A 21,790-nucleotide genomic window follows, 5' to 3' on the forward strand; every position below is an offset into this window, starting at 1 on the left:
TTGAGTTGTGTTTATAATCATAGATGCTTAACGCAGCGATCTGCACATGTGCTTCGACGCAAACTTCAAATGAAGATTATTTGCAGCCAGAATTGAACTCACTTCAAACGCAGCTGGCGGAAATAGTGATAACATTACGAAAGCTGGAACAACGTATTATATGTATAGAAAATGTCGTTTTAGACAATATATAATGCAGCGTACACAATTATGCGATCATTTTATGAAAGCCTAATATTCATATTTTGTCATATATTCAAGATAATAAGCAATTATACTGGAGTATTTTATTGTTTGGCATATGGGTTTAAGTTGCTATCTACTATAATTGAGTAAATTGTACTTTAAGTTTTAATTAATTAATTGTAAATCTTTTCTGAAACGAACTACAATATTTATACGCATGCATTAGATATATATTCGATTCATTTTTTTAATTGCATTATTTTGTTTAAAATTTACAATTTATATTGAATAAAACCTTTTTACGGAAGTAGGATTTGTAAATATCAGTGTTCGAATATCGTTCAATACTTTTGTGATTTCTTTGTCTTCAACACGACAGTAAATTGCTATTTTTTAATTTTTTTGTTTTTGTTTCTGTAAATATATTTAAGAATTGTGTATTTACTCTAGTATAGCTAGTAATTAATTAAACACGAGCTTTGACAACAAGACAAGATTTTTAAATTCTTCGTAATTCATAACAATGGATTTCATTTTATATTGAGTGTATATATTACTTCTTATATTTTTAATTTTATATTTAAAAATATTTATCTACACTTCCTGAAATTTAATTTCAATGTTCGTTTTAAACGATTTAAAAAGGTCAAAATGTAATTGGCCGTTTACAGTTTAGCTTGCTCTCGATTCCATAGCACAATCCTTATCAATTCTTTGTTGTATATCCGCATCTAAACTTCCATTTTCAATTTGGCAATTTTACGAAACTTACAAAAAAGTTCATTTCATTCCTTTACCCCAACGTATTGGGTCGCTTTGCCAGTCTTCTTAATCGTCTCCAGCAACTCATCGGCTGTCAAATTCGATGTCACCAACACCGTTTTCGAATCAAGATCGATAGCGATCTTCTCAACTTTTTCCGCTGCGCAAAGAAAATATAACATATATTAGCTACATTTTATCAGAATATTGTTGCTGCAAATAACTTTAATTCTATACATATGTACATTATTTGTCAATTATGTATTGTCATTTTTTTTAAATTCCTGGACAAAGTATAACTCAGATAAGAAAAACCTTTTGTTGTCAGGCCTGATAATATTGAGCATGTGGGTTACATACAAATATGTATATCTACTACACACGTATGGATTTTATTTATTTATATGCTTATAATAGAATTAATTTGTAATTAATTAATTTGTGCTGACACAAAGATAGTCTTAAATGTACTTATTAGCACATAATAGAAGTCTGCCTGCTTCGACGTAGGACAATGGTGAAAAAATGCAAGTGATTCTAGAAGGCAAAAGTATATACATATTTACATATGTATTGCTTTGCTTTGTTACCAATTAGATAAGGCACTTGTTATCCTTATTTTCACCCCCGGAAAACACTTACCTCCCAGCTTGTTTAACACCCGTTCGACACTGTTTGCACATCCTGAACAGGTCATTTCCACTTTAAATTCGTGTACCTTAAAGAAATTTACTAGCTTTTTTAGTGTATATTGTGAATTATTAAACCCCCACTTACTGGCATGTTGTTAATCCGTGCACTATGTGACGAAGACGATGTCGTTTGCAGATATAATTGCGGGAAATTCAACAGTTTGGATATTTTTCTTCTGCTTTGCAGGCAAAATGTTATTGAATTAATTGATTATTTTCCAAAACTAAATTGTTCAAAATAACTAACTGTGAGCTAGCTTTTCTAATGGATTAATTTAATCATCAATTGCAAATGAACACAATAAATATAGTGCACAGACCAGAAAGACGACGAAAGCTGCAACGATGGCAAATATGGAAGATAATTTTGTTTGAGCTTAGTAGCAATTTCTTAGTTACAATCGACTATTTCAAATTTGCCATAGAGATGAGGAGCAAGATATTCACATAAGTCTTAAAATTATCGATCGGATTGCAAGTTTGTCTGCAAACTTTACAATAACGAAAGAACAATTTTTGAAATCAATAAGAGCAAAAACCGTTGGATTATTTCAATAATATAAAAATATATCATATCAAAAAGCGCGTTGCACTAACAAACCATAATTCTACTTGATTCAATAATAAACTATCGACATTATTTTCTGAGTTGGTGAAGAATGCCATCTCCAAAATGTCCAGATGTCTCTAAAACAGATTGACTCTTCTGCTTAAAAATTGATTTCATTTATTTGTAATTATGAAAAGTCATAACTAAAGAACATAAAATTATGAACTTGGTAGAAATATTCTGAAAAAACACAATATAATAGCTCGAGCATAAGTAACATATTAGAAGTAACATTTAATTCAATGCCGAGTATTATACATAGGCGCGGATCTACGGGGGAATCAACAACTACGGAGAGTTTCCATAATAAGTGACACTCCGCGAAGAAAAATTCTTTGATTTGAAAGTACAAAATTATATAGCAACCCTTCCCAAAATTCTACTCTGGATCCGCCTCTGATTACATATGTATATATAATAACATATGATTTTTACAGTTATTAGTAACTATCTCCACGGCATTCTCTGCTTAATAGTTCTCAAAAACTAGTATTTAATTGAAAAACATTTTACATACATACATTCATTATATTCACTTGTGTTTACTATATCATATATGCATAATTTATTTATTAATTATTCTAAGCCTTTCCACCCGTCACTATGTCAATGTGATAATAAAAATAGATCAACACCAAGTATATATGTATAAAGAAATTTGTTAATATTCATTTTGAAATGATTTTATCCTTTCAGTCTAAAAATTGCAAACAAACAATAGTTCCCTTTTCTAGTATCTCCCAAAACCCTTTAAGAATTCACAATTCAGTATTTATTTATATTGAAAAGGCGCACACCATGGAATTGTGGTAGTTTAGGCAAGGTGACCAGCACAAGTGAAATGAAATTTGCGATAAAATGATCAGGATCATTCCTTGTATAGATACAAGTTAACAAAAATCTAGGAACGAAAAAATAGGAAAGTTAACATTGATTGGTTTTAATTTACTTAACAGTAACTCACAATACAATCGGAACAGCTGTAAGAAATTTACGCGTTGCTGTAAATTGTTCGCCGTCATCAATTTGCTCCCAATGAGTTAAACGACGTGCACCGTCATTTTCAATGCTTAACCAGGGTGCTCCCTTAATCAAATGCAAAAAGTATAAATGTGCCTATATTGTGAAAAATTTAAAGTTGTTGAATCTGTAATTGATGTAATATATTATTAACACTAAATACATACCGCATTGTGCAGCAGGTTTGTTATCGTCCAAGCCATTGGAATGCTAATAAATGGAACCGACAATAGAATCAAGTGTACTGTTAGTACACCTAAGCCATAAGCCAACCACATCCCACGCGCACCCAACCATGTAGCATTGGGGTTTGGCTCACCATGACCACCAGCAATTGCCGTCATACTTGAAGCTTAAAAATTTTCAACAATTATTTGCCTTTTGCGTATTGTATTTTAGTATTTGGAGAAGAAAAAACTAGTAAACTTACTGGACAAATTTGTAATCAGATAACAGCTGATTTAAAGGGTTGCAGAAAATCAACGAAAACAACTTATTTCTTTAAATTAAAACGTACGCAAAGAGTAATTACATAAAAAGTCAAAGCCGAATAAAATAAACTAATAAATAATAGTTGCGCAATATAAAAGTACAAATAAATTATTAAATCTAAGGAGAAATTTAATTGAAAAGAATGTGGACATTGGATATAAAAAATTTGTTTCTTAACCCTCAATTATCACCTGCTAGCTAAGTTACTGTAGGAAACGGATTTCTTATCCCAAAAAATAGCAGAATAGACCGCAAGTTAAGAACGACAAAAGCTGAGAGAACATAGCAACACATGTGTAAAAGAGTTTTATTGGACGCAGCAAATTACTGTCCATACCCATAGATATTGAATACGTGTACCTAAATAACCGTGGCGGTAACGCTGAGGGTTGATAAATTAAATTTTGACAGCGCATTTAAAAGTAATTTTTGTAATATTTCTTAAAAATTTCTTGACGCGTAATATTCTATGCTTGAAAAAATGACTGAAAGTATTATTTTAATTTATTAATTCTTTTACATTTTATTTTTTTGTACTAATTTTAGTATTTCAACTCTGTTATTTAGGTTGGCCAGTATGAATTTACGACCCTGTAGTACAGCTGCTTTTCGCTCTTTTCTTCAATCATTTCCTTCGTTTACAAAATTTCTTCACTGACTCACAATTTTGATAACTGCATTCTTGTAACAATAAATTAATTTGAGTGCATAAAATTAAAAAACAAACAATGGTGTTGGCTTTGGTCTAAATAACATTAGGCAAAATATTATTTAGGAAATATTTTTTCAACATTATTAATCCACTTGTTCGATAGCAAGTGGTACCTAATTGTAGGTGTGTAAAGTGCAAATAGATTAATACAAAACGGCGTCAGGTCGCGAAAAGTTTTTGAGTGAACACACGCCACTAATGGACGGACACGTCGGCGCAGGCAGCAGCACGCGTCTGAACGGTAGTAGTGGCGTGGAGCAAAGGAAGCGTCAAAATATCAATTATGGAGCTAATGATCAAATTGACGGGGTACGATAATGAACACAATGTCAACCCAACATGTATCTATTGTGTTTATATGTATATTTGCAGGCTATCTTAGATGTGCCAAATGTCGTCGTACGGCCGGCTAGACAACGAAATAGGCCCACCGCATCGCAGGCAAATGCCGGAGCACCAGGCAGCTCTAACAACGGCCCTTATCAAGCCACTAATGAAGAATTAGATGAAGAGGGATTGAAATATGGAGCCCAACATGTGATTAAATTGTTCGTGCCGGTCTCTCTTTGTATGCTTGTTGTGGTTGCCACAATAAATGCCATAAGCTTCTACTCGGAAACTGATGTTTACCTGTAAATATAAAAAAATTTGTTCACACTGTTTTTTATAACTACATATGTATATATTTTGCAGTTTATATACACCGTTTCATGAAAAGTCTCCTGATCCTGGGGTTAAATTGTGGAATGCTTTGGCAAACTCTATGATCCTAATGGCTGTAGTTGTTGTAATGACAATTTTGTTAATTGTTTTGTATAAGAAGCGCTGCTACAAAATTATACATGGGTGGTTGATTCTCTCGTCTTTTATGCTACTCTTCATTTTCAGTTTTTTGTATATGGAGTAAGTTGTACTAATTTGTTGTAGCACCAAATATATTTACAGAAATTTATATTTTAGAGAGGTGCTACGCGCTTATAATATACCCATGGATTATCCCACAACGATATTAATATTGTGGAATTTTGGAATCGCTGGTATGATGGCAATACATTGGCAAGGTCCTTTACGCTTACAACAGGGCTATCTCATATTTGTTGCTGCCTTAATGGCATTGGTATTCATTAAATATTTGCCTGAGTGGACAGCTTGGGCGGTTTTGGCTGCCATATCTATTTGGGGTAAATTACAAATGTGAAAGCTAGAAGCCATTTGCAATAAAGCAATAAAAAAACTTCATTTCCAGATTTAATCGCTGTACTTTCGCCAAAAGGGCCTTTGCGTATACTCGTAGAAACTGCACAGGAACGCAATGAACAAATCTTTCCGGCTTTAATATATTCCTGTAAGATATCATCTAAAAAATATTGACATTTATTTGCAACAAATTTTCATCTACGCTTTTTATTCACATTTACATTAGCCACTGTTTTATATGCCATCGTTGGTGCCACGACTACCGAAAGCAATGACAGGAGTGTTGGAGGCATTGAGAATGGCGTACAACATACTGAGGAGCATGCTTCTTCCTCCGCCGGCCCGGCACGTCGCACAGGTAATGCCAGTAATGTGGTGAATGACGACGCCGCCCAGGCCGCCGAAGGTATGCCACTAGTCACATTTAAAAGCCACGGAAATGGTATTTATTTAAATCAATTTTTTCAAATTTTATTTATTGCGCTTTTTGGAAGTAAAACGTACATTTGGTGGTTTGTTGTATTTCATATTTCGATTTGGTTGCACGTACAAACGTACTTTTCTTTGTTTACTTCGAACGCTATTTGTACGAGTGTTGTGCATGTGTTAGGTTATATTGTGGTTTAAACTATCACTCATTTTCTTTGTAGATAATTGTAGCGCGATTTTACGAAATATATCCACATAATTTTCATAATAAAAAAAATTAAAATAAACAAATTTTTTTATAGATGCCGGATTTACTCAAGAATGGACAGAAAGCCATGCTGAACGTGTGTCCAGTCGGCAAATTGAAGTACAAGCTAGCAATGGACAAAACGCTAATCGTTCGACGGAATATCGCACAACAACTACTACCCACAGACCCACATCAACCTTCGAGGCGCAAGAACGTAAGTTTTCGTAGATATTTTTGGCATATTAAAATATACTTTATTTTAGGCGGTATCAAACTTGGACTTGGCGATTTCATTTTCTATTCTGTATTGGTTGGCAAGGCATCAAGCTACGGCGATTGGATCACTACCATTGCTTGTTTTGTAGCGATATTAATTGGACTTTGTTTAACACTTTTATTATTGGCTATTTGGCGCAAAGCTTTGCCAGCACTACCCATTTCCATTACCTTTGGTTTGATATTTTGCTTTGCTACAAGTGCTGTAGTGAAGCCATTCATGGACAGTTTATCCGCCAAACAAGTGTTCATATGAAAACAATTTGGGTAATATATAATTAACATATAATCCTCTAAATCTAATCTCTGGGTAATATATAATAATCATATAATCCTGTAATTCTACTGTATTATAGAATAGGTAAAACGTAGCTGAAAAAATTACGTATCGCAATTTAGTATTTAAATTTTAATTTTTTTTTTTTAAATAGACTCCACAAAGGATCTTGGTATATGTAACATTTTCTCAATTAAAAAAAAATATTGGCAACAAACCAATGCAGATCATACAGAAATAATATTCTAATAAATTAATTAAACATAAGAAAATTTTAACTTGTTATTTTCATAAAACATTACAGTTTATTTTTATAACAAAACACTTTATCAATTAACAAATGTTGATAGCTTTGCAAACAAATTGTGATAATTGTTTTAACTTGTTCCGTCTTCTTTCGATTTGGTATTTGAGGGCTCTTCGGGAAACCCTTTTGATTTTACTATAACTTTATCGCGAAGTCCTATTACCCAACCGGGTTCTAGACCATAAAATATTTGACGTGCATCTTTTTGGCTTATCAACATTTCATAGTCGGGGTCATCTTCAATGCGTGGAAGTTCATAACCATACTTTTGTGCCAATACTAAACGTTCCTTACTTATCTCTTCAGGATCAGCGAGGTAACCACGATTTTTAGCAGAGGCATAGTATTCGACGGCATCTTGTGGTGGTAACAAACGTCTTGGAATAGGTTCACCCTTCTCGAACCACTTTTGTGGATTCACCATAGCCTTTAAACAATATAATTAAATTAGCAAAAAAAATCTTGTATAATGAATTCACATATACATATGTACATACCTGTAAGCTTCTGGGGTCATAATAAGCTGTACGTATGACACCACCATTTTTTTCAATTGCTGCTATCACCGACTCCTTTGCATGTTGCACTTCGATACATATTTTTGCTTTGAAGCGATCAATGCCATCGTCGGTCAATTGGAAACCGTATTCCATGCTAGCAGGTTGTAGATTTAAGAGCCCTGTGTTACATAGAGTTGTAACGTCGATGGGTTGTTTGGGGTCAATACGATTGGTATCCAATAAAACTTGGAGCTGCAGCAGCGATATAGGGAGGTATTGACGACGTAAATGATGGCCTTTGTAATATGGTTCGTAGGGGAAACGCAAATAAAAGGGGTTGTTGCCTGTTTCATAACCAATTCGCATGTAATTTTGTCGCTGGCCGGAACCTTTGTTACCAGCGCCATGTTTATCGCCACCGTGCTGAGCACGTCCACGCTTTGTCTATATAAATAAGTTAGTGTTTTTAACATGTTGATTTTATTTAATTAAATCTTATAGTACTTACATTTTTCTTGGAGTTCGGATTTGGACGTATATTACCTATTTGTACACGAGGTAAAGTGCGCAACATTTTCAGTGCCTTTTCAGCAGTTTCGCGTAGATGCGCCATTTTAGTATTTAATATTAACTATATAGCGTTTATTTATATATATTTTTATTTTAAAAAACTATTAATTTTTGTCGATATTTCCATATATCCGTGAAATATTCACATTCTCAGCTGTCAATCCACAAATGTTAAAAACAGCTGTGTGGTGCTGTTTGTTCGACTTGGCAGCACTATATGGAGATGAAAACCTTTCCTAATAGAAGGCATACACACAACAATTAGTTGGTTGATTGAGTTGGGCTAGAAATTGACCTTGTCGCTACATACGACACAACTTGTAATACAATTTTGAGGTCAACTTCATTCTGAATATTCACTTCGTTGCCTAAACATGAGTTCGGAAGTTGTTGCTTTACTTATTATATACTATATGACGCGCTCTCTTTGACAGCCGAAATAAAATGGCGAAATCGTTTGAAATCGCACGACCAACCCAAACACGATCCAACTAACACAACCAACTTGACAAAATATCAAACAATTTTGATTTTCATCCAATCAGTTGGTACAACTCATGCAACTGCCACATATACGCAACAATCAGTTGTACAATTCCATGAAATTGGTACAATAATTGGTGCATGTATGCCTTCCATAACCATGCAATAAAATATTAGGTTTGCTTCATTGTCGCTAATAGCTGATAGGTAACAGGAAGATAAAGAACGCAAGTATCTCCAACCAGAAGAAAGAAGCATCTCTCTCTGCTTCTTATCCTTTCAACTTGTGGACTCTTCATGTTAGTTTTAGGATTAAGTAAGGTCTTTCCATCAAAAACATGGCTTGGGTGTTACGAATTAAAGAACACAAATCGTGCCACCGAATACGAGCGGTACGGTTCTTTCGTCTTTCCTTGTCGTTCCCTCGCCCACAAAAAACCGGTTTTAGCGACAAAAGAGTCCGTGTGTAAACTGGCACTTAGTGATAATTAGCAGTTAAGAAACGAGCCGATTGTTGACATTCCAAACTAGGAAAAAGTAAACTTGTGTGTTTTTTATGTTTTTGAACAAAATACTAAACATTTTATTTTACATTCCATATAAATATATATAATGGCTCCCAAAAAAACTGATTTTGATTTAACTGATAGAGGCTGGGTTGATTTATATGTTAAAAAATGTGAAAACATAATGAAAGAGTTCACCGACTATGTTTATGGTAAGGTTCACAATATTATTTATTTTGAAAAATTGCAATTGATTTTTATTGTCTTCATAGCTTTACAAAATCACTGTTTGAAAGAACGCAGTAAGGTTGAAGAACTTGATAAAAACTGTAAGAAGCTACAAACAAAATTAGTTGAAGAGAAACAAATGCAACAAACAAAATCTGAAAAGAGATGTACATTATATACACCTCTGGATCGGAGTCCTATAAATACTGATATATTGGGTATTACCACAATGACCACACCTACCAAAGGTGAGGCAGATCGAACCACAATAAGCGACGGTTCTCCCGCATTTCTGAACATGGCTATGGATAGCGAACAACTAAATATGGAATCTTGCGTTTTAAGTCCCGCACAACATCTTCAGGAAATATTACCGGCATCCGAGCAGTTAAGCAGTCCGAATCGTTTTTCAATTGGCATTGACAGTGTTTTACAGCACAACACATCGCCGACATGCAAACCAAGAAACAACAATGAAAACCAAAGTGCATTAGGTTTTTTAAAAGCGCGCGGTCGTGTTGGTAAATCTTTGTATAACGAACCTTATAAGCATAAACTAAGAGAACAAAATCCAGCAGCGAATGAAAATGATAACAAACTGTTGAAATCAAAAGCCAAGTTGCATTCAAAACAATCGGATTGGTTGGAAAAGGACAAAAAAAGTGAGGAGCGAAAAGCTGGTTTAAAACGAAGCGCTAGTAATATGGAAGAGGTATTGCGAAAACGTAGTCTGATGTCACTGAACAAAAGTGGCGAAAGAAAATTAAAACAATCACGGTTAACACAAATGGTCTCTATGAAAACAAATAAAGTACAAAATGTAAGTGATAGTACATTAATATATTTATATACTTATTATGTGTGCTTTTCCGCATGTTTATAACCTCTTACTTTGTAATTACCAGGGCAGCATATCTACTTCTCCAGAAGATGTAGGTGATGCACAAAAATTTGCATTTTCACCAACTTCCTCTCTTGTCTCGACCACCAGAACGCAAAAAACGCCAGCTTTTCAAACATTTTCCAATGATACTGACGATATTTTCCAATTTAGCAGCGAAGATGACGATGAGCAACATGTAAAAAAACCAAACGATAACAGTGTAATAAAACAAAATGTAAAGAAAAGTAATGACACAACAGTTTTTCAACCATTGCCGAAAGAAACAGAAAAATCTGATAGTATTTTGGCTATAACTCCAACAGCACCACCATTAATTTGTTTAGATGATTCGGATGATAACGAACATGTAACAGAAACTAGGTCGAACTTTGGAAAGAAGATGAAGACTCAACAAGCAGGGGAAAGCCATCTAAAAAAGTCAATTGTCATTGTTAAAAAAGAAAAAACAGGTAGTGAAAATTTAGCCACCGAGTTGGCGGCGGCGATGTTAGCCGAATGGGAAGAGGAGCCAGAACATCACACTGTAAAATCAGAAACGAAACCAAAAGCTAAAGCAGAAGATATGAAACCACGTCTTTCACAACTACCTGAAGCGAAATTTTCAATCAAAGAACGTTTCAATATCGATTGTGATGAATGTCAAAAAGTAATTAAATTTTATTTTATCTCTCTACAAATATTTTGGAAGAAGACATTTTATAAATAATTATATATGTATTTGCTTGCTTGTATCTTATTAGTATATCGACTTTATGGGAAGCAATATGAGTTTGTCGGAAATTGAGGCGCACTTGCGTCGTTGTACCCGTCACCGCACTGCGAAAGATGACATACCAACTACGCCGCCAAATTACTGGAATCCTTTGATGCCATCGTTTTCCGAAAATGATCCACGTAACAAAACCCTTTTAGAAGATCCGTTTATACAACGAAAGCAACGGTAGCAATAAATCGTAGAAATTTAAGGCACTTAGGTAGTTTTAATATTATTATTGTATTGTTAATGACTTAAAATATACGTTTTTTACTAAGTTTGTAATTAAATGTATGTATGTATATGTTTCTGTTTCTAGGGCATAACATGTATTTTAAATTCTATAAGTTGCCACGTTTTGCTTGTTCGATTTCGATAGCTGTGAAGAGTGACTTAAAGTTGCCGGCACCGAAACCCTTAAAAGAAAGAAATAATAATTATGTAATATCAAGAATCAAGAATACTAGTCTTTTATAAGGTAAGAATTTTTTATATTCGGAACAGAGTATATTGAAATAGCCACGAAGTTTGTCTACAAGGAAACGTCGGAGACGGATATAAAGCTTTTACATATATGAATGATCAACATAACGAGATGAGTCGATTCAGTCCTGTCTGTCTGTATATACGCAAACCAATCTCTCACATTTTTGAAATATCAATCTGAAACTTTGTACATCTCCTTCTTTCCTCAAGAAGCTGCTCATTAGTTGGAACCACTTTTATAGCATATAGCTACCATACAAACTGGACTATCAAAATTAAGTTCTTGCATGGAAAACTTTTTTTCATGAATATCTTCACGGAATTATTGTCAAAGGCAACGGTACAATCTCCGAAGATGTAGTTCAGATCGGCCTACAATAGCATATAACTGGCATACAAACTGATTAATCAATATCTAGATAGCGATCTTTTTATACTTCAATGCTTCAATGCAGTAGAAGTAAACCTTTTTCTTTTTTTTTTTATAATCAATAATGCATTTTATATCATTCAAGTATTTGCAATTTATCTTCCAGTAGCATACAAAATTTGCTTATGAAAACTTTTTGTTCCACTTTAATGCTAGAAAATTATTTTAAATTTATTGTTTTAAACTTACATTGTGATTGTGTCGCTGAATGACTTCAATGAATAATGTGGGTCTATCTTGCAGGTTTTTGGAAAATATTTGCAACAGATATCCATCCTCATCGTAATCTATTAAAATATTCAGTTCCTTAAGCAGCTGCATGTCCTCCTTGATTTTGGTGCGACTGTTTTTTAAATTTTCCTCCAAAATATCATAGTACGAACTAGGTATTGTGAGAAATTCTAAGCCACGAGCGCGTAAGTTGCGCACTGCCGTTATAATATCGCTTGTATTGAGCGCAATATGTTGCACTCCAGCGCCACCATAATACTCCACATACTCCTGAATCTGTGACTTCTTCTTACCCTTTGCCGGCTCATTGATGGGCATCTTTACATTTTCCTCATAATTGGCCATTACAATTGAACGTAATGCTGAATAATCGGTGTGTATTTGCGAATCGTCCACTGACCAGAAGCGATGAAATTGCAGAACACGTTCGTACCAAGCGGCTACACTCTCCATTTGTAAATCAGGTTGATTACCCACAACGTGATCGATAAAATCGAGTTTTGTAGCTGGCAAACCTTGAAGAAGATTGTCGACGGGCGGTGTTAAAAAGCCGGGTAAAAATTTACCGTTATATTTAGTGCGATCGACAAAGGTGTGTGTTGTGTCACCGTACTATGTAAAGAAAATATAAGTAGATGCAATTTGAAATTAAAATAGTAAATTAATAATAAAATGGTAACAAATTGGTAATAATAATAAACTAAAGAGCAAGTTTTTTGAAACTCTCGTTTTTTATAAAAATTGAAAATTTGCTCGCACTCACCGTTTTTATAGTAGCAAAGCGCACTACGCCGTACTCATCCTTTTCTTCCCAAATTTCGCGCACCACTTCAGCACCACGTTCCTTTGCGTATTTGAAAATTGCTTCCAAATTTTCTACCTCAAAAGCCACATCCTTTACGCCATCGCCGTGTTTCGTTAGATGCTGACCATGCTCAGCATCATCGGCATTGTAGGTAGATACAAAAACGAAGATGATGCGATTCTGTTTGACCGCATGTTGGGCTAGGCGACGATGTCCTGTCTCTAAGCCACGATAGCCTACATGCGTAAAACCGAAACGTGTCGTGTAGAAGCTGGCTGCCTGTTTGGCATTACCCACGTAAAAGGTTAAATGATGGAAACTAAGGAATTTACCGAATTGCGGCTGAAATTTGAGTATAGAGTTTATGGAATTAAGTTTATAATATTTCACAGTATAAGTAGGTGGTTTTTAATTACCTTGGGTCCTTTATCAGTATATGATGTCTATGAAAAAAAGAAAAAATAATTTGAGTTTATATATTTTATTAAAAATTTGGTTGTTAACTGTTTGTTTAAGTATTCAATTAAAAAATTGTCTTAAATGATTTTTTATACCTGGAATATTTAAACAAATACATACTATATTTTTTTTAATTTATTACAAACGAAATAATTATATATTTTTTAAATTAAAACAAAAAAAAAATAAAAATGTTTTTGTTTTTTCTTTCAGCATAATTTTTTAGATTAAAATTTTAAGTTTATTTTATTTTTTACTGTTGCATATTTAATTGACGTTTAAACCCGTTTTTTATTTGAATTTTAATTTGTTTTGTAATTCCTTTGCAATTAAGCGATTTAGTAGTTCTCTCTTAAAATCATAAGGGATATAGTAAAAAATAAAAATCACGAAATTTCCTGTGGAATGGTCTAAATTGGTTAACATGTCTTCTTCAGCACATTAGTGTATTCCCCCATCGTTTTGCTTTACTATAAATATTTTTTTATAGTAGTATTTTTTATGCAATTAACGAATAAATTTCATTCAAGGGTTTTTAATTGTTATACTCTCGCAACAATGTTGCTAAGGAGTGTATTATTTTGAATTCAAGTTTTTAAATGTTAATCACACTGGTTCACAGTTGCTTGTTTTGTATTCTAGATACAAAATCGATATACTATATCTCACATTTGATAACACTGTCAGTAGTATTTCTAAGATTTGATTACGTTCATTTTCTCTAATCTATTTTACGGCACGAAAATCAGAAAACTAAAAACAGAAATATTTTTAGTGTCGGTATTGTTTTGTTTATTATATTTTAGGAATACATTTAAGTAAGCAGAAAGATTTGCTCACGTTCATTTTTAAATCTATTTATTTTACAGTGCGAAAATCAGAAAACATCAAACAAAATAACGGAAATATTTATGTCAGTATTGTTTTGAAAAAAAAAAAAATAAGGATACATCGAAGTAAGCAGAAACAAACATATATTATAGAATAAAACTCCTTTTATGCGGTATTTCTTTCATAATTTTCGAATTGACAATCTCTCTTTAAGGACCAGCAGGTGGCGTTCCTATCAACTTTGATACGTTTTTTTCATCACTTTTAAATTCTGGTGAATCCGTTCTCTCTGTACTTTGCTATAATTTCCTCACTAAAACTTGGTAGATTATACGAAAATTAATTCATATGAATGTGAAGATAGTCTTACTTGATATTTGCTCCTAGAGTCTAAACGTTTGTTAGCATATTTTTCAAAATTTTTTCATAATTTGGTGCTTTGGGAAATAGCCTGTTGTTAACTCGGCTATAATCGCGTTAGCGGTGTCTACGCCAATTAAGAAGAAGAAGGGAAATAGCCTTCATATACTTTAATTGCTATATTTGAGAACCATTTCATGTTTTAGCTTTGTAATTTTACTTACTAAGCTTCGGAAATCTTTTACAAATGTAATTAAAAATTATCCTCCACGTCCACCACTTTGATAATCACGTATTGAATCTATTTGGCGTACATCATTGTTTCTGAGCGCCTACCATTGACTTCAGAAATCCAAAGGAATATTTTCAATTGAGCAAAATAAGACATTTTGTAGGTTGTAAGTCTAGATATCTCCCCATTTGGTTTATATTAAAATCTTTCGCATAAATTTCGGTAAGAAATCTGAGCGTGGTGAGCATGATGCTTATATCCATGAAAAGGGTGCGCAGTACCCAATTCATGATTGAAATAATACATTTTATTACTAACAAATAATGGAAACGGGAGCACGTCAATATTTTCATGAATAAATTCGTAATCTGAACACTTGAAAACATCTAAATTTGCTAAGGTATCCAGAGTCACAAAAAATATTTTTTTTTTATTTGCGTATTCTTAAATCAACTGTACAACTCTCGCAAATTATTTTTTTTTTTTAGAAAAAAATTAATTTTCTTCTAATTAGATATTAATATAGACCAAATATTTGTAACTTTGCTCCTTAAAAAATAGTTTTTTATATTTTCATCACATAAGAACTGGTCACATACCATTTTCACTTATTTTAATTTAATTTAATTCTCACAAAAAGCACAGTTTTGCACACAAAAATATACAAAAGATTGTAGTTAATACTCTCAAGCAATTCAAATTAGAACTCCATTGATTGAGCTCAACTCTTCCGCAACTACAGCAATCTTCGAAACGGTAGACGGTTTATATAGCCGCTGCGAACGTTATGGGCTTAGTGTTATAATCCTGAAACTACCAACACATCTACATCTACTAACCCGTGTATAATATTAGTTAGCTAATATAGAGCTGGAAAAATTTGCATTAACAATATGTATATGTATGTACATACATATATTGTTATTTTTGTATGTATGAGTTCCACGTGTAAATACATAAGCACTAGCATCTGATACAAATGTCTCTATATGTGTTGGTGAGTTTGCGGCGCTCGAAATATTAATTTAAATATTTCAAACGGGTATTTTGTTTATCTGGTCTTCACAACGGTTGCTTGTCGATGTTTCACATTTTCAATCCAATATTGTTTTTGTTTTGAATAACACTGTATATGGAACATACTATATGTATATGATTTTTGCAGGGATCATAAATATTGTAGATATTTTCATATGTCAAGTAATACATTCGACACGGAACGAGTGCAAAATAAAGTGTAAATACCATAAATTACTTAAATAAAATTGTAGTATATATATATATTAGTTTCATAGTTAACCATAAATAAAATTTTCATTTTTTTTTTTCAAATTTACAACAAAAACAACATACAAGGGTAAAATTTGAAATTGCTATGAATAGTAAAATTTTAGTTGTTATAACTTTTTATCTAAGTAAGTAAGTTTAAAGCTTTTAAAAACTAATTATTTCTAAAATTAGAAACACTAAAAATTTCAATTTATTATTTCTAAAATTAGAAACCCTAAAAATTTCGCATCCCAATATTTAAATATTTTTTGTGGTTAATTTATATTCAAGCACGCGTTTCCCATCTCTGGGTAACGTGATTTGGTATACTTGTTTCGGATTTTCAAAGTTGACTATGCCCATAATCATGATGGTCAAATTTTAAGTCGTTTAAAATAAAGTCGTCCAAATATACATAAGATGAAAATTTTAACAAACATATGCTATTAATTTTATTCATTATAAAGGGTTCATTGCGCAATGAATATGCCATATTTGTTAATGCATCCCTTAGACTTCCTTTTCAGGGCGTTTAAGATTTATGATATTATAGGGATTTTGTTTTCAAATATTTCTCAACTTTTGCGTTGATGATTTTTAAAAAATTTATTTAATATTTATTTTAATTTTTTTTTATATTTTTCACTTCACTAAATTATTATTCTGCTACAAAACCATATAACTTCTTATACATACAGTTGCATGCCTAAATATTTTAGGATAAAAAATAATATAAATAAATTATTAAGGATACAATATCTAGTATGATAAACCCTTTCTCTTTGGAAATATTTTTTTTCATTGCAATTCAAGCCTGCGGTGGTGGACAGTATCTTTCCAACATTTTTGCAACAGGGAGAGCAGGTTCTACTGCCCTACTTTGTTCGGCTGATGATAGATAGCCTTGCGCCTGCGCATACCCCTGAATTGTGGAAGACAGCGAAGATTAAAGATCACCAATTCAGGAAAGTCAGGAAGGAAATCTATTCACAGGCGAATCCTTATTAAAGAGTATAAAAAAGATTGTGGACAATGAAATAAGTTCGAAGGCGCTGAAAACGGGGCCGAAGGTGCCTTTGAAAACACATTGTGCTTAGCAAGAACACTGTAGAAAAGGAATGTGGCGGTCCCGGTGCGTCAGCGATGTCTAGGAAGACGGATAACTTTACTTCCCCTCCTTTCACCAGAATAGTTGAAACCTCAGTAGGGGAGATGAATTCTGTCTCGGCACAGCAAGAGGCTGCCACAAAGTGGGTTACTAGCCCCCCTGTTATGGAGCCTTGTCGTGGTCGAACTACTCATTTTGCTAACTAACAATGGGATCTGCTGTCAAAGATATGCGTCCGCCGTTGTTATTATAGCTAGCGGAAAATTTGACGACACTCTGCGCTATCGTACAAAGGCTAAGGCCAAAAGATGCTTTTGAAACATTTTTATTTGAGATTACTTTTTTCATATTTTGTAATTTCCTAATTTTAAAATCAAGTGAGCATAAAAATAAAAAATTATTTTAGACAAAAAAATGTGTTTAGAATTTTTTAGCCAAATATGTATATTATTAATATTAAAAAAAAAAAATAATAATAAAATAAGGAGTGCTAAAAGTTGCTTATATTTTTTAATATTCGTACCGGCATCTCTTAATTATATCAAAAAACTTAACGAGCGTCACGACTAATGTGGTAGTGGCTAATTTTAAGGAGTGTGTAACGGCAACTTTTTGGTGTCTTTATATCTTGAGAACCATTTACATATACGAACCATTCAATTTAAACGCCAAATGCAAATAAATGTAAATATTTCATTTGTCTGTGCACGCAGTAGTCGCCGAAGACCGCATACTCAACCCGCCATCTGTCGCATGCCGGTTGATAGCTAATTCTAACGAAAGAAACCTGTCCACAGCGAATTTCTTTTCACATTCATTTAACACCTGTTTTACGACGCCACCGCAGACTGGTTGTAAGGAAAGCGCAGGCGGGTGGGCTGGAGTGCGAGGTGTCGAGCCCCCTAAAACAAGATCGCTATTGGTCAATAGCTGTTCGACAGCCGGCAACGTAACAGCTTAACTGTATAGTTGCTTGCATTCGTATGTATTGGTGCGACCATGGCCGCTGCGATGAAAATAACAAACACGCCAGCAAGAGAGATCGCGAAAATATCTCTGATAATGAGATGCATAAAAAATCTTATAAAAAATATTGTAATCATTGTTGCTATATGAAAAAATAATGTGTTAAACAACAACAACACAGGTGCGCAGAAACGAAATGTGTTTATTTTTGTTGTTTCAATTTAGAAATATGCGAAATAAGAAATAAACTAATCGATTAATGAGCCATTCGAGAAGCTGTTTATAAAGGAATCGGAATTTGGTAGAGTTTCTTGTTGGAAACAAATACATCCACCCACGTTAGTGATGGAAATATACGCAAACTAATTCGACAGTTTTTGAGATATCTATCTGAAGTTGTGTACACATTCGTTTCTCTCCAAGAAACTGTTCATTTGTCGGAACTGTGATTAGATCGATACAGCCTATAGCTGCCATTCAAACTGACCGATCAAAACCTCTATAGAAATCTATTTTCCCTTATTAAGTAACCTTAGTTCGGCTTAAACTTAAACATTCGGCTAAAACTAGCAAACCATAGGCCGGTTATGTTTTCAGATTTTTTTCGGCCAATCAGTATTATTTTGGCGCTAATTCGGCAAAAGAGAAATTTATTATTTAAAAGCTAATCTGTATTATAAAGTAATCAAGTCGTGTAAATAGATCACGATAATAATGTTGAAGGTCTCTCAATGAACGACTAAATCCAAAAATAAAAAAAAACAGAGATTTCGAAAACCATCCAGCTCATCCGGTTAAGATTTTTTATTGACCGTATTGGCTTTCAGCCAAAAGCTCTTAGTGAAAGCCAAAGATAAACAATGGCAAAGGCGACATTGAGTTCGCCGCAAGTGGAATGCAAACTTAGATATCTATTGGAGGTAAATGCCACTTTTTAGTTCAAAAATATGCGCTAATATTCCTTAGCACTTACATACATTACATTACAGCCATTGTAAATATGTATGAATTATGAAAGCTACATACGTATGTACATATTTATGTTTTGGACCATCATTGACTGACACTACATAATTTGAGCCAATTTGTCTTACTTGACATGCTTTCGCTCTTGGATGGCATTTTGTTTTTGTTTTTATCTGCTGTCTTAAGTGCTAGAAGGGCTGCTGACAGCTGCGGAGTATGTATATCTGCCTGAACTTATGTTTTACGAGCAGCTTAATTTGTCAGCTGCTTATTACACGGTCGAAATGTGTTTATTTTTAATGTAGCGTATGACGTTTTGAATGAGCGAATTTTAAAAATGATTGATGAAAATTATTTAATTTATTGAATTTTTGTTCTTATAGTTTTTTAAATTTGAGATAAAGTGCGATTATATTGATGTATATCTAAAGTTATTGTTATGTAAGGGGTGAGACCAGTTTAAAGCTATAAAAAATACATATGTACATTATTTGAATGTATAATACAATTCAACAACGTATTTACAAATACTCTCATTACTTCGAAACTATTTACAGGATTACTTTGAAATTTATAGACAATATTCTCGAATATAATAGGTTGTCAAAAAAGTCTTGCGGTATTTTCGCTAGTTGCCGCTGAAAGCGCGTAGTTCTAGTTTTATTCGTCGCATCGGGCCATGCTATACCTTGTTGGAAAGCTCATTTCACGCGCTAACACATGTTTGATTGATTGTCGTTTCTTTTAAGTGGTTCGTGAGTTATAGCGTCGCAAACATGGAGCAAAATAAAGAAAAAATACAGCATATTTTACAGTACTACTACGATAAAGGCAAAAATGCATCTCAAGCCGCCAATAAAATTTGTGCAGTTTATGGACCCGATATAGTTTCCACTTCCACCGCACAACGATGGTTTCAACGTTTTCGTTCTGGTGTAGAGGTGGTCGAAGATGCGCCACGCTCCGGAAGGCCTGTCGTCGAAAATTGCGATAAAATCGCTGAATTGGTCGAAAGAGACCGGCATAGTAGCAGCCGTAGCATCGGTCAAGAGCTGGGCATGAATCATCAAAAATTCATTTCAATTTAAATTAAAAAAAAAATTCAACAAAAATACCGCAAGACTTTTTTGACAACCCATTATATACATTCGAAATATGGAAAAAATCGATTTTTTCAAAATTACAGGTGAAATACCCTTAAGAAAATAATAAAGAAATTGAAATATGATTTTTTGAAAATTCTAACTGTATATAAGCCATTAAAGTATGTACGAAAATCTTGTGTATCACTTAGCCTTGTGAGAGTATAAAATGTTCCGTTATATCCGAACTTAGATCTTACTTCTTGTTTTAACTGTTTTTTAATGTAATTTCCTTTAAAATGTATTTTTATATAATATTTTTTTTTAATAATTTTTATGACACTTTTTATATTTGTTTCGCTAGCCCTTATCAGAACTCAAAACCAAAGAACACTCCAAAATGCTGCATTTTTGCATAAGTAAATAATTATTAATAGATTAAAAGATAAATCATATAGAGTATTAGCCTATTTTCTACCTCTCACAAAGAAATGCGCTCAAATAAATTAATATTTGTTTGTTCTGTTTGCCAAATGTCCTTGCTAAACAGAAAATTTATGATTCTTTTTATACACATACATATGTAAATATGCATGTACATATGTATGTTTGAATTAAGATTCGCGAATAATGGATGCTAGGGTATTGGCAGGTATCTTGGCCGTCTGATTAAACCCTAAACTTAATTATATCCCAATCTCATCTGCTTGCAAACTTTCAAGCAGGTGGTATATTTTAACACTAACATTTAGCAGTCTCAAAGAGAGTGCAGAGAGCAGCACAAAATGAACAAATGCTCCGTTAGAAATGAGTAAATGCATGCGCAGTGGTTAGAATGCCATGAGGCGCTGAAATGTGTGCTAGAAGTTAATAAAGGGTGTTTTGCTTTAATAAATGCATAATAATGGGGTTTTGGACAAAACATGTTTGGTTTTGGTAAACTATTTACGTGGCACACTGAGAACTATAACTGAAATGCATTTTTATTGAACTAAATAATCATTACTAACAACATCATGCGTTAAAAGACCTGTACAATTTTTTTGAAACTAAAATTTGCATAACTTTTTACAATTTTTTTGAAACCAAAATGTGCATAACTTTTCACAATTTTTGTAATGTTTTGATAATTTTAATATTTTAATGGTTTTTTTATTACAATTTTGAATAATTGTTCTCTATATATGCTTTGTTTTTGTTTATATTAATTGTTATATATATTAAGATATATAAAATTTAGTTAAGTTATAATTTATATCCATATTTTTTTAAAATTTCATTAATTTATTGCCTACCGTTATCCATTTTTCCGCAAGTGTGTGTGTCATCCTTAGTGTATGCAACGTTTTTTGTCTTACGCTCATACTGCATATATGTTATTGGGGTGAACCAACAACAAAGCATATTCAT

At 33.1% G+C, this 21,790-nt stretch overlaps 6 protein-coding genes across 10 annotated transcripts; 2 read left to right on the forward strand and 4 right to left on the reverse strand.

The window, feature by feature from the left end:
- Positions 1 to 10: 10 nt before the first annotated feature.
- Positions 11 to 2,021, reverse strand: LOC120777828 (copper transport protein ATOX1). The gene is made up of 3 exons (XM_040109365.1): positions 1,726 to 2,021; positions 1,591 to 1,666; positions 11 to 1,108 (listed from the first exon to the last, which is right to left on the reverse strand). The coding sequence occupies exons 1-3, from the start codon at positions 1,729 to 1,731 to the stop codon at positions 972 to 974; spliced, it is 219 nt and encodes a 72-aa protein (XP_039965299.1). The 5' UTR covers positions 1,732 to 2,021; the 3' UTR covers positions 11 to 971.
- Positions 2,022 to 2,757: 736 nt separating this feature from the next.
- LOC120777391 (ORM1-like protein) lies at positions 2,758 to 3,758 on the reverse strand. Of its 2 annotated transcripts, XM_040108685.1 has the most exons (4): positions 3,701 to 3,758; positions 3,438 to 3,622; positions 3,215 to 3,366; positions 2,758 to 3,151 (listed from the first exon to the last, which is right to left on the reverse strand). In XM_040108685.1, exons 2-4 carry the CDS (start codon positions 3,612 to 3,614, stop codon positions 3,016 to 3,018), a joined length of 465 nt encoding a protein of 154 aa, XP_039964619.1. In that variant the 5' UTR covers positions 3,615 to 3,622; positions 3,701 to 3,758; the 3' UTR covers positions 2,758 to 3,015. The 2 variants fall into 2 exon arrangements, with proteins under 2 accessions (XP_039964619.1, XP_039964618.1); XM_040108684.1 differs by lacking the exon at positions 3,701 to 3,758 and having other exon boundaries at positions 3,438 to 3,694.
- Positions 3,759 to 4,388: 630 nt separating this feature from the next.
- LOC120777485 (presenilin homolog) lies at positions 4,389 to 7,175 on the forward strand. 3 transcript variants are annotated; one of them, XM_040108822.1, is made up of 8 exons: positions 4,389 to 4,783; positions 4,847 to 5,106; positions 5,168 to 5,377; positions 5,435 to 5,655; positions 5,721 to 5,819; positions 5,898 to 6,113; positions 6,403 to 6,564; positions 6,614 to 7,175. In XM_040108822.1, exons 1-8 carry the CDS (start codon positions 4,673 to 4,675, stop codon positions 6,880 to 6,882), a joined length of 1,548 nt encoding a protein of 515 aa, XP_039964756.1. In that variant the 5' UTR covers positions 4,389 to 4,672; the 3' UTR covers positions 6,883 to 7,175. The 3 variants fall into 3 exon arrangements, with proteins under 3 accessions (XP_039964756.1, XP_039964757.1, XP_039964758.1); XM_040108823.1 differs by having other exon boundaries at positions 5,898 to 6,077; XM_040108824.1 differs by having other exon boundaries at positions 5,898 to 6,029.
- A 7-nt stretch (positions 7,176 to 7,182) lies between these two features.
- On the reverse strand, positions 7,183 to 8,451 carry LOC120777486 (39S ribosomal protein L15, mitochondrial). The gene is made up of 3 exons (XM_040108825.1): positions 8,219 to 8,451; positions 7,708 to 8,154; positions 7,183 to 7,637 (listed from the first exon to the last, which is right to left on the reverse strand). Exons 1-3 carry the CDS (start codon positions 8,321 to 8,323, stop codon positions 7,281 to 7,283), a joined length of 909 nt encoding a protein of 302 aa, XP_039964759.1. The 5' UTR covers positions 8,324 to 8,451; the 3' UTR covers positions 7,183 to 7,280.
- Positions 8,452 to 9,329: 878 nt separating this feature from the next.
- Positions 9,330 to 11,445, forward strand: LOC120777858. The gene is made up of 4 exons (XM_040109402.1): positions 9,330 to 9,481; positions 9,542 to 10,317; positions 10,403 to 11,047; positions 11,142 to 11,445. The coding sequence occupies exons 1-4, from the start codon at positions 9,376 to 9,378 to the stop codon at positions 11,343 to 11,345; spliced, it is 1,731 nt and encodes a 576-aa protein (XP_039965336.1). The 5' UTR covers positions 9,330 to 9,375; the 3' UTR covers positions 11,346 to 11,445.
- Positions 11,362 to 21,723, reverse strand: LOC120777859 (4-hydroxyphenylpyruvate dioxygenase). Of its 2 annotated transcripts, none has more exons than XM_040109403.1 (5): positions 21,676 to 21,723; positions 13,524 to 13,550; positions 13,066 to 13,449; positions 12,261 to 12,914; positions 11,362 to 11,571 (listed from the first exon to the last, which is right to left on the reverse strand). In XM_040109403.1, the coding sequence occupies exons 1-5, from the start codon at positions 21,706 to 21,708 to the stop codon at positions 11,497 to 11,499; spliced, it is 1,173 nt and encodes a 390-aa protein (XP_039965337.1). In that variant the 5' UTR covers positions 21,709 to 21,723; the 3' UTR covers positions 11,362 to 11,496. The 2 variants fall into 2 exon arrangements, with proteins under 2 accessions (XP_039965337.1, XP_039965338.1); XM_040109404.1 differs by lacking the exon at positions 21,676 to 21,723 and adding an exon at positions 15,589 to 15,711.
- Between the last annotated feature and the right edge of the window lie 67 nt (positions 21,724 to 21,790).

This window comes from Bactrocera tryoni, chromosome 5 (assembly GCF_016617805.1).
Source record: "Bactrocera tryoni isolate S06 chromosome 5, CSIRO_BtryS06_freeze2, whole genome shotgun sequence".
NCBI classification, from domain to species: Eukaryota; Metazoa; Arthropoda; class Insecta; order Diptera; family Tephritidae; genus Bactrocera; species Bactrocera tryoni.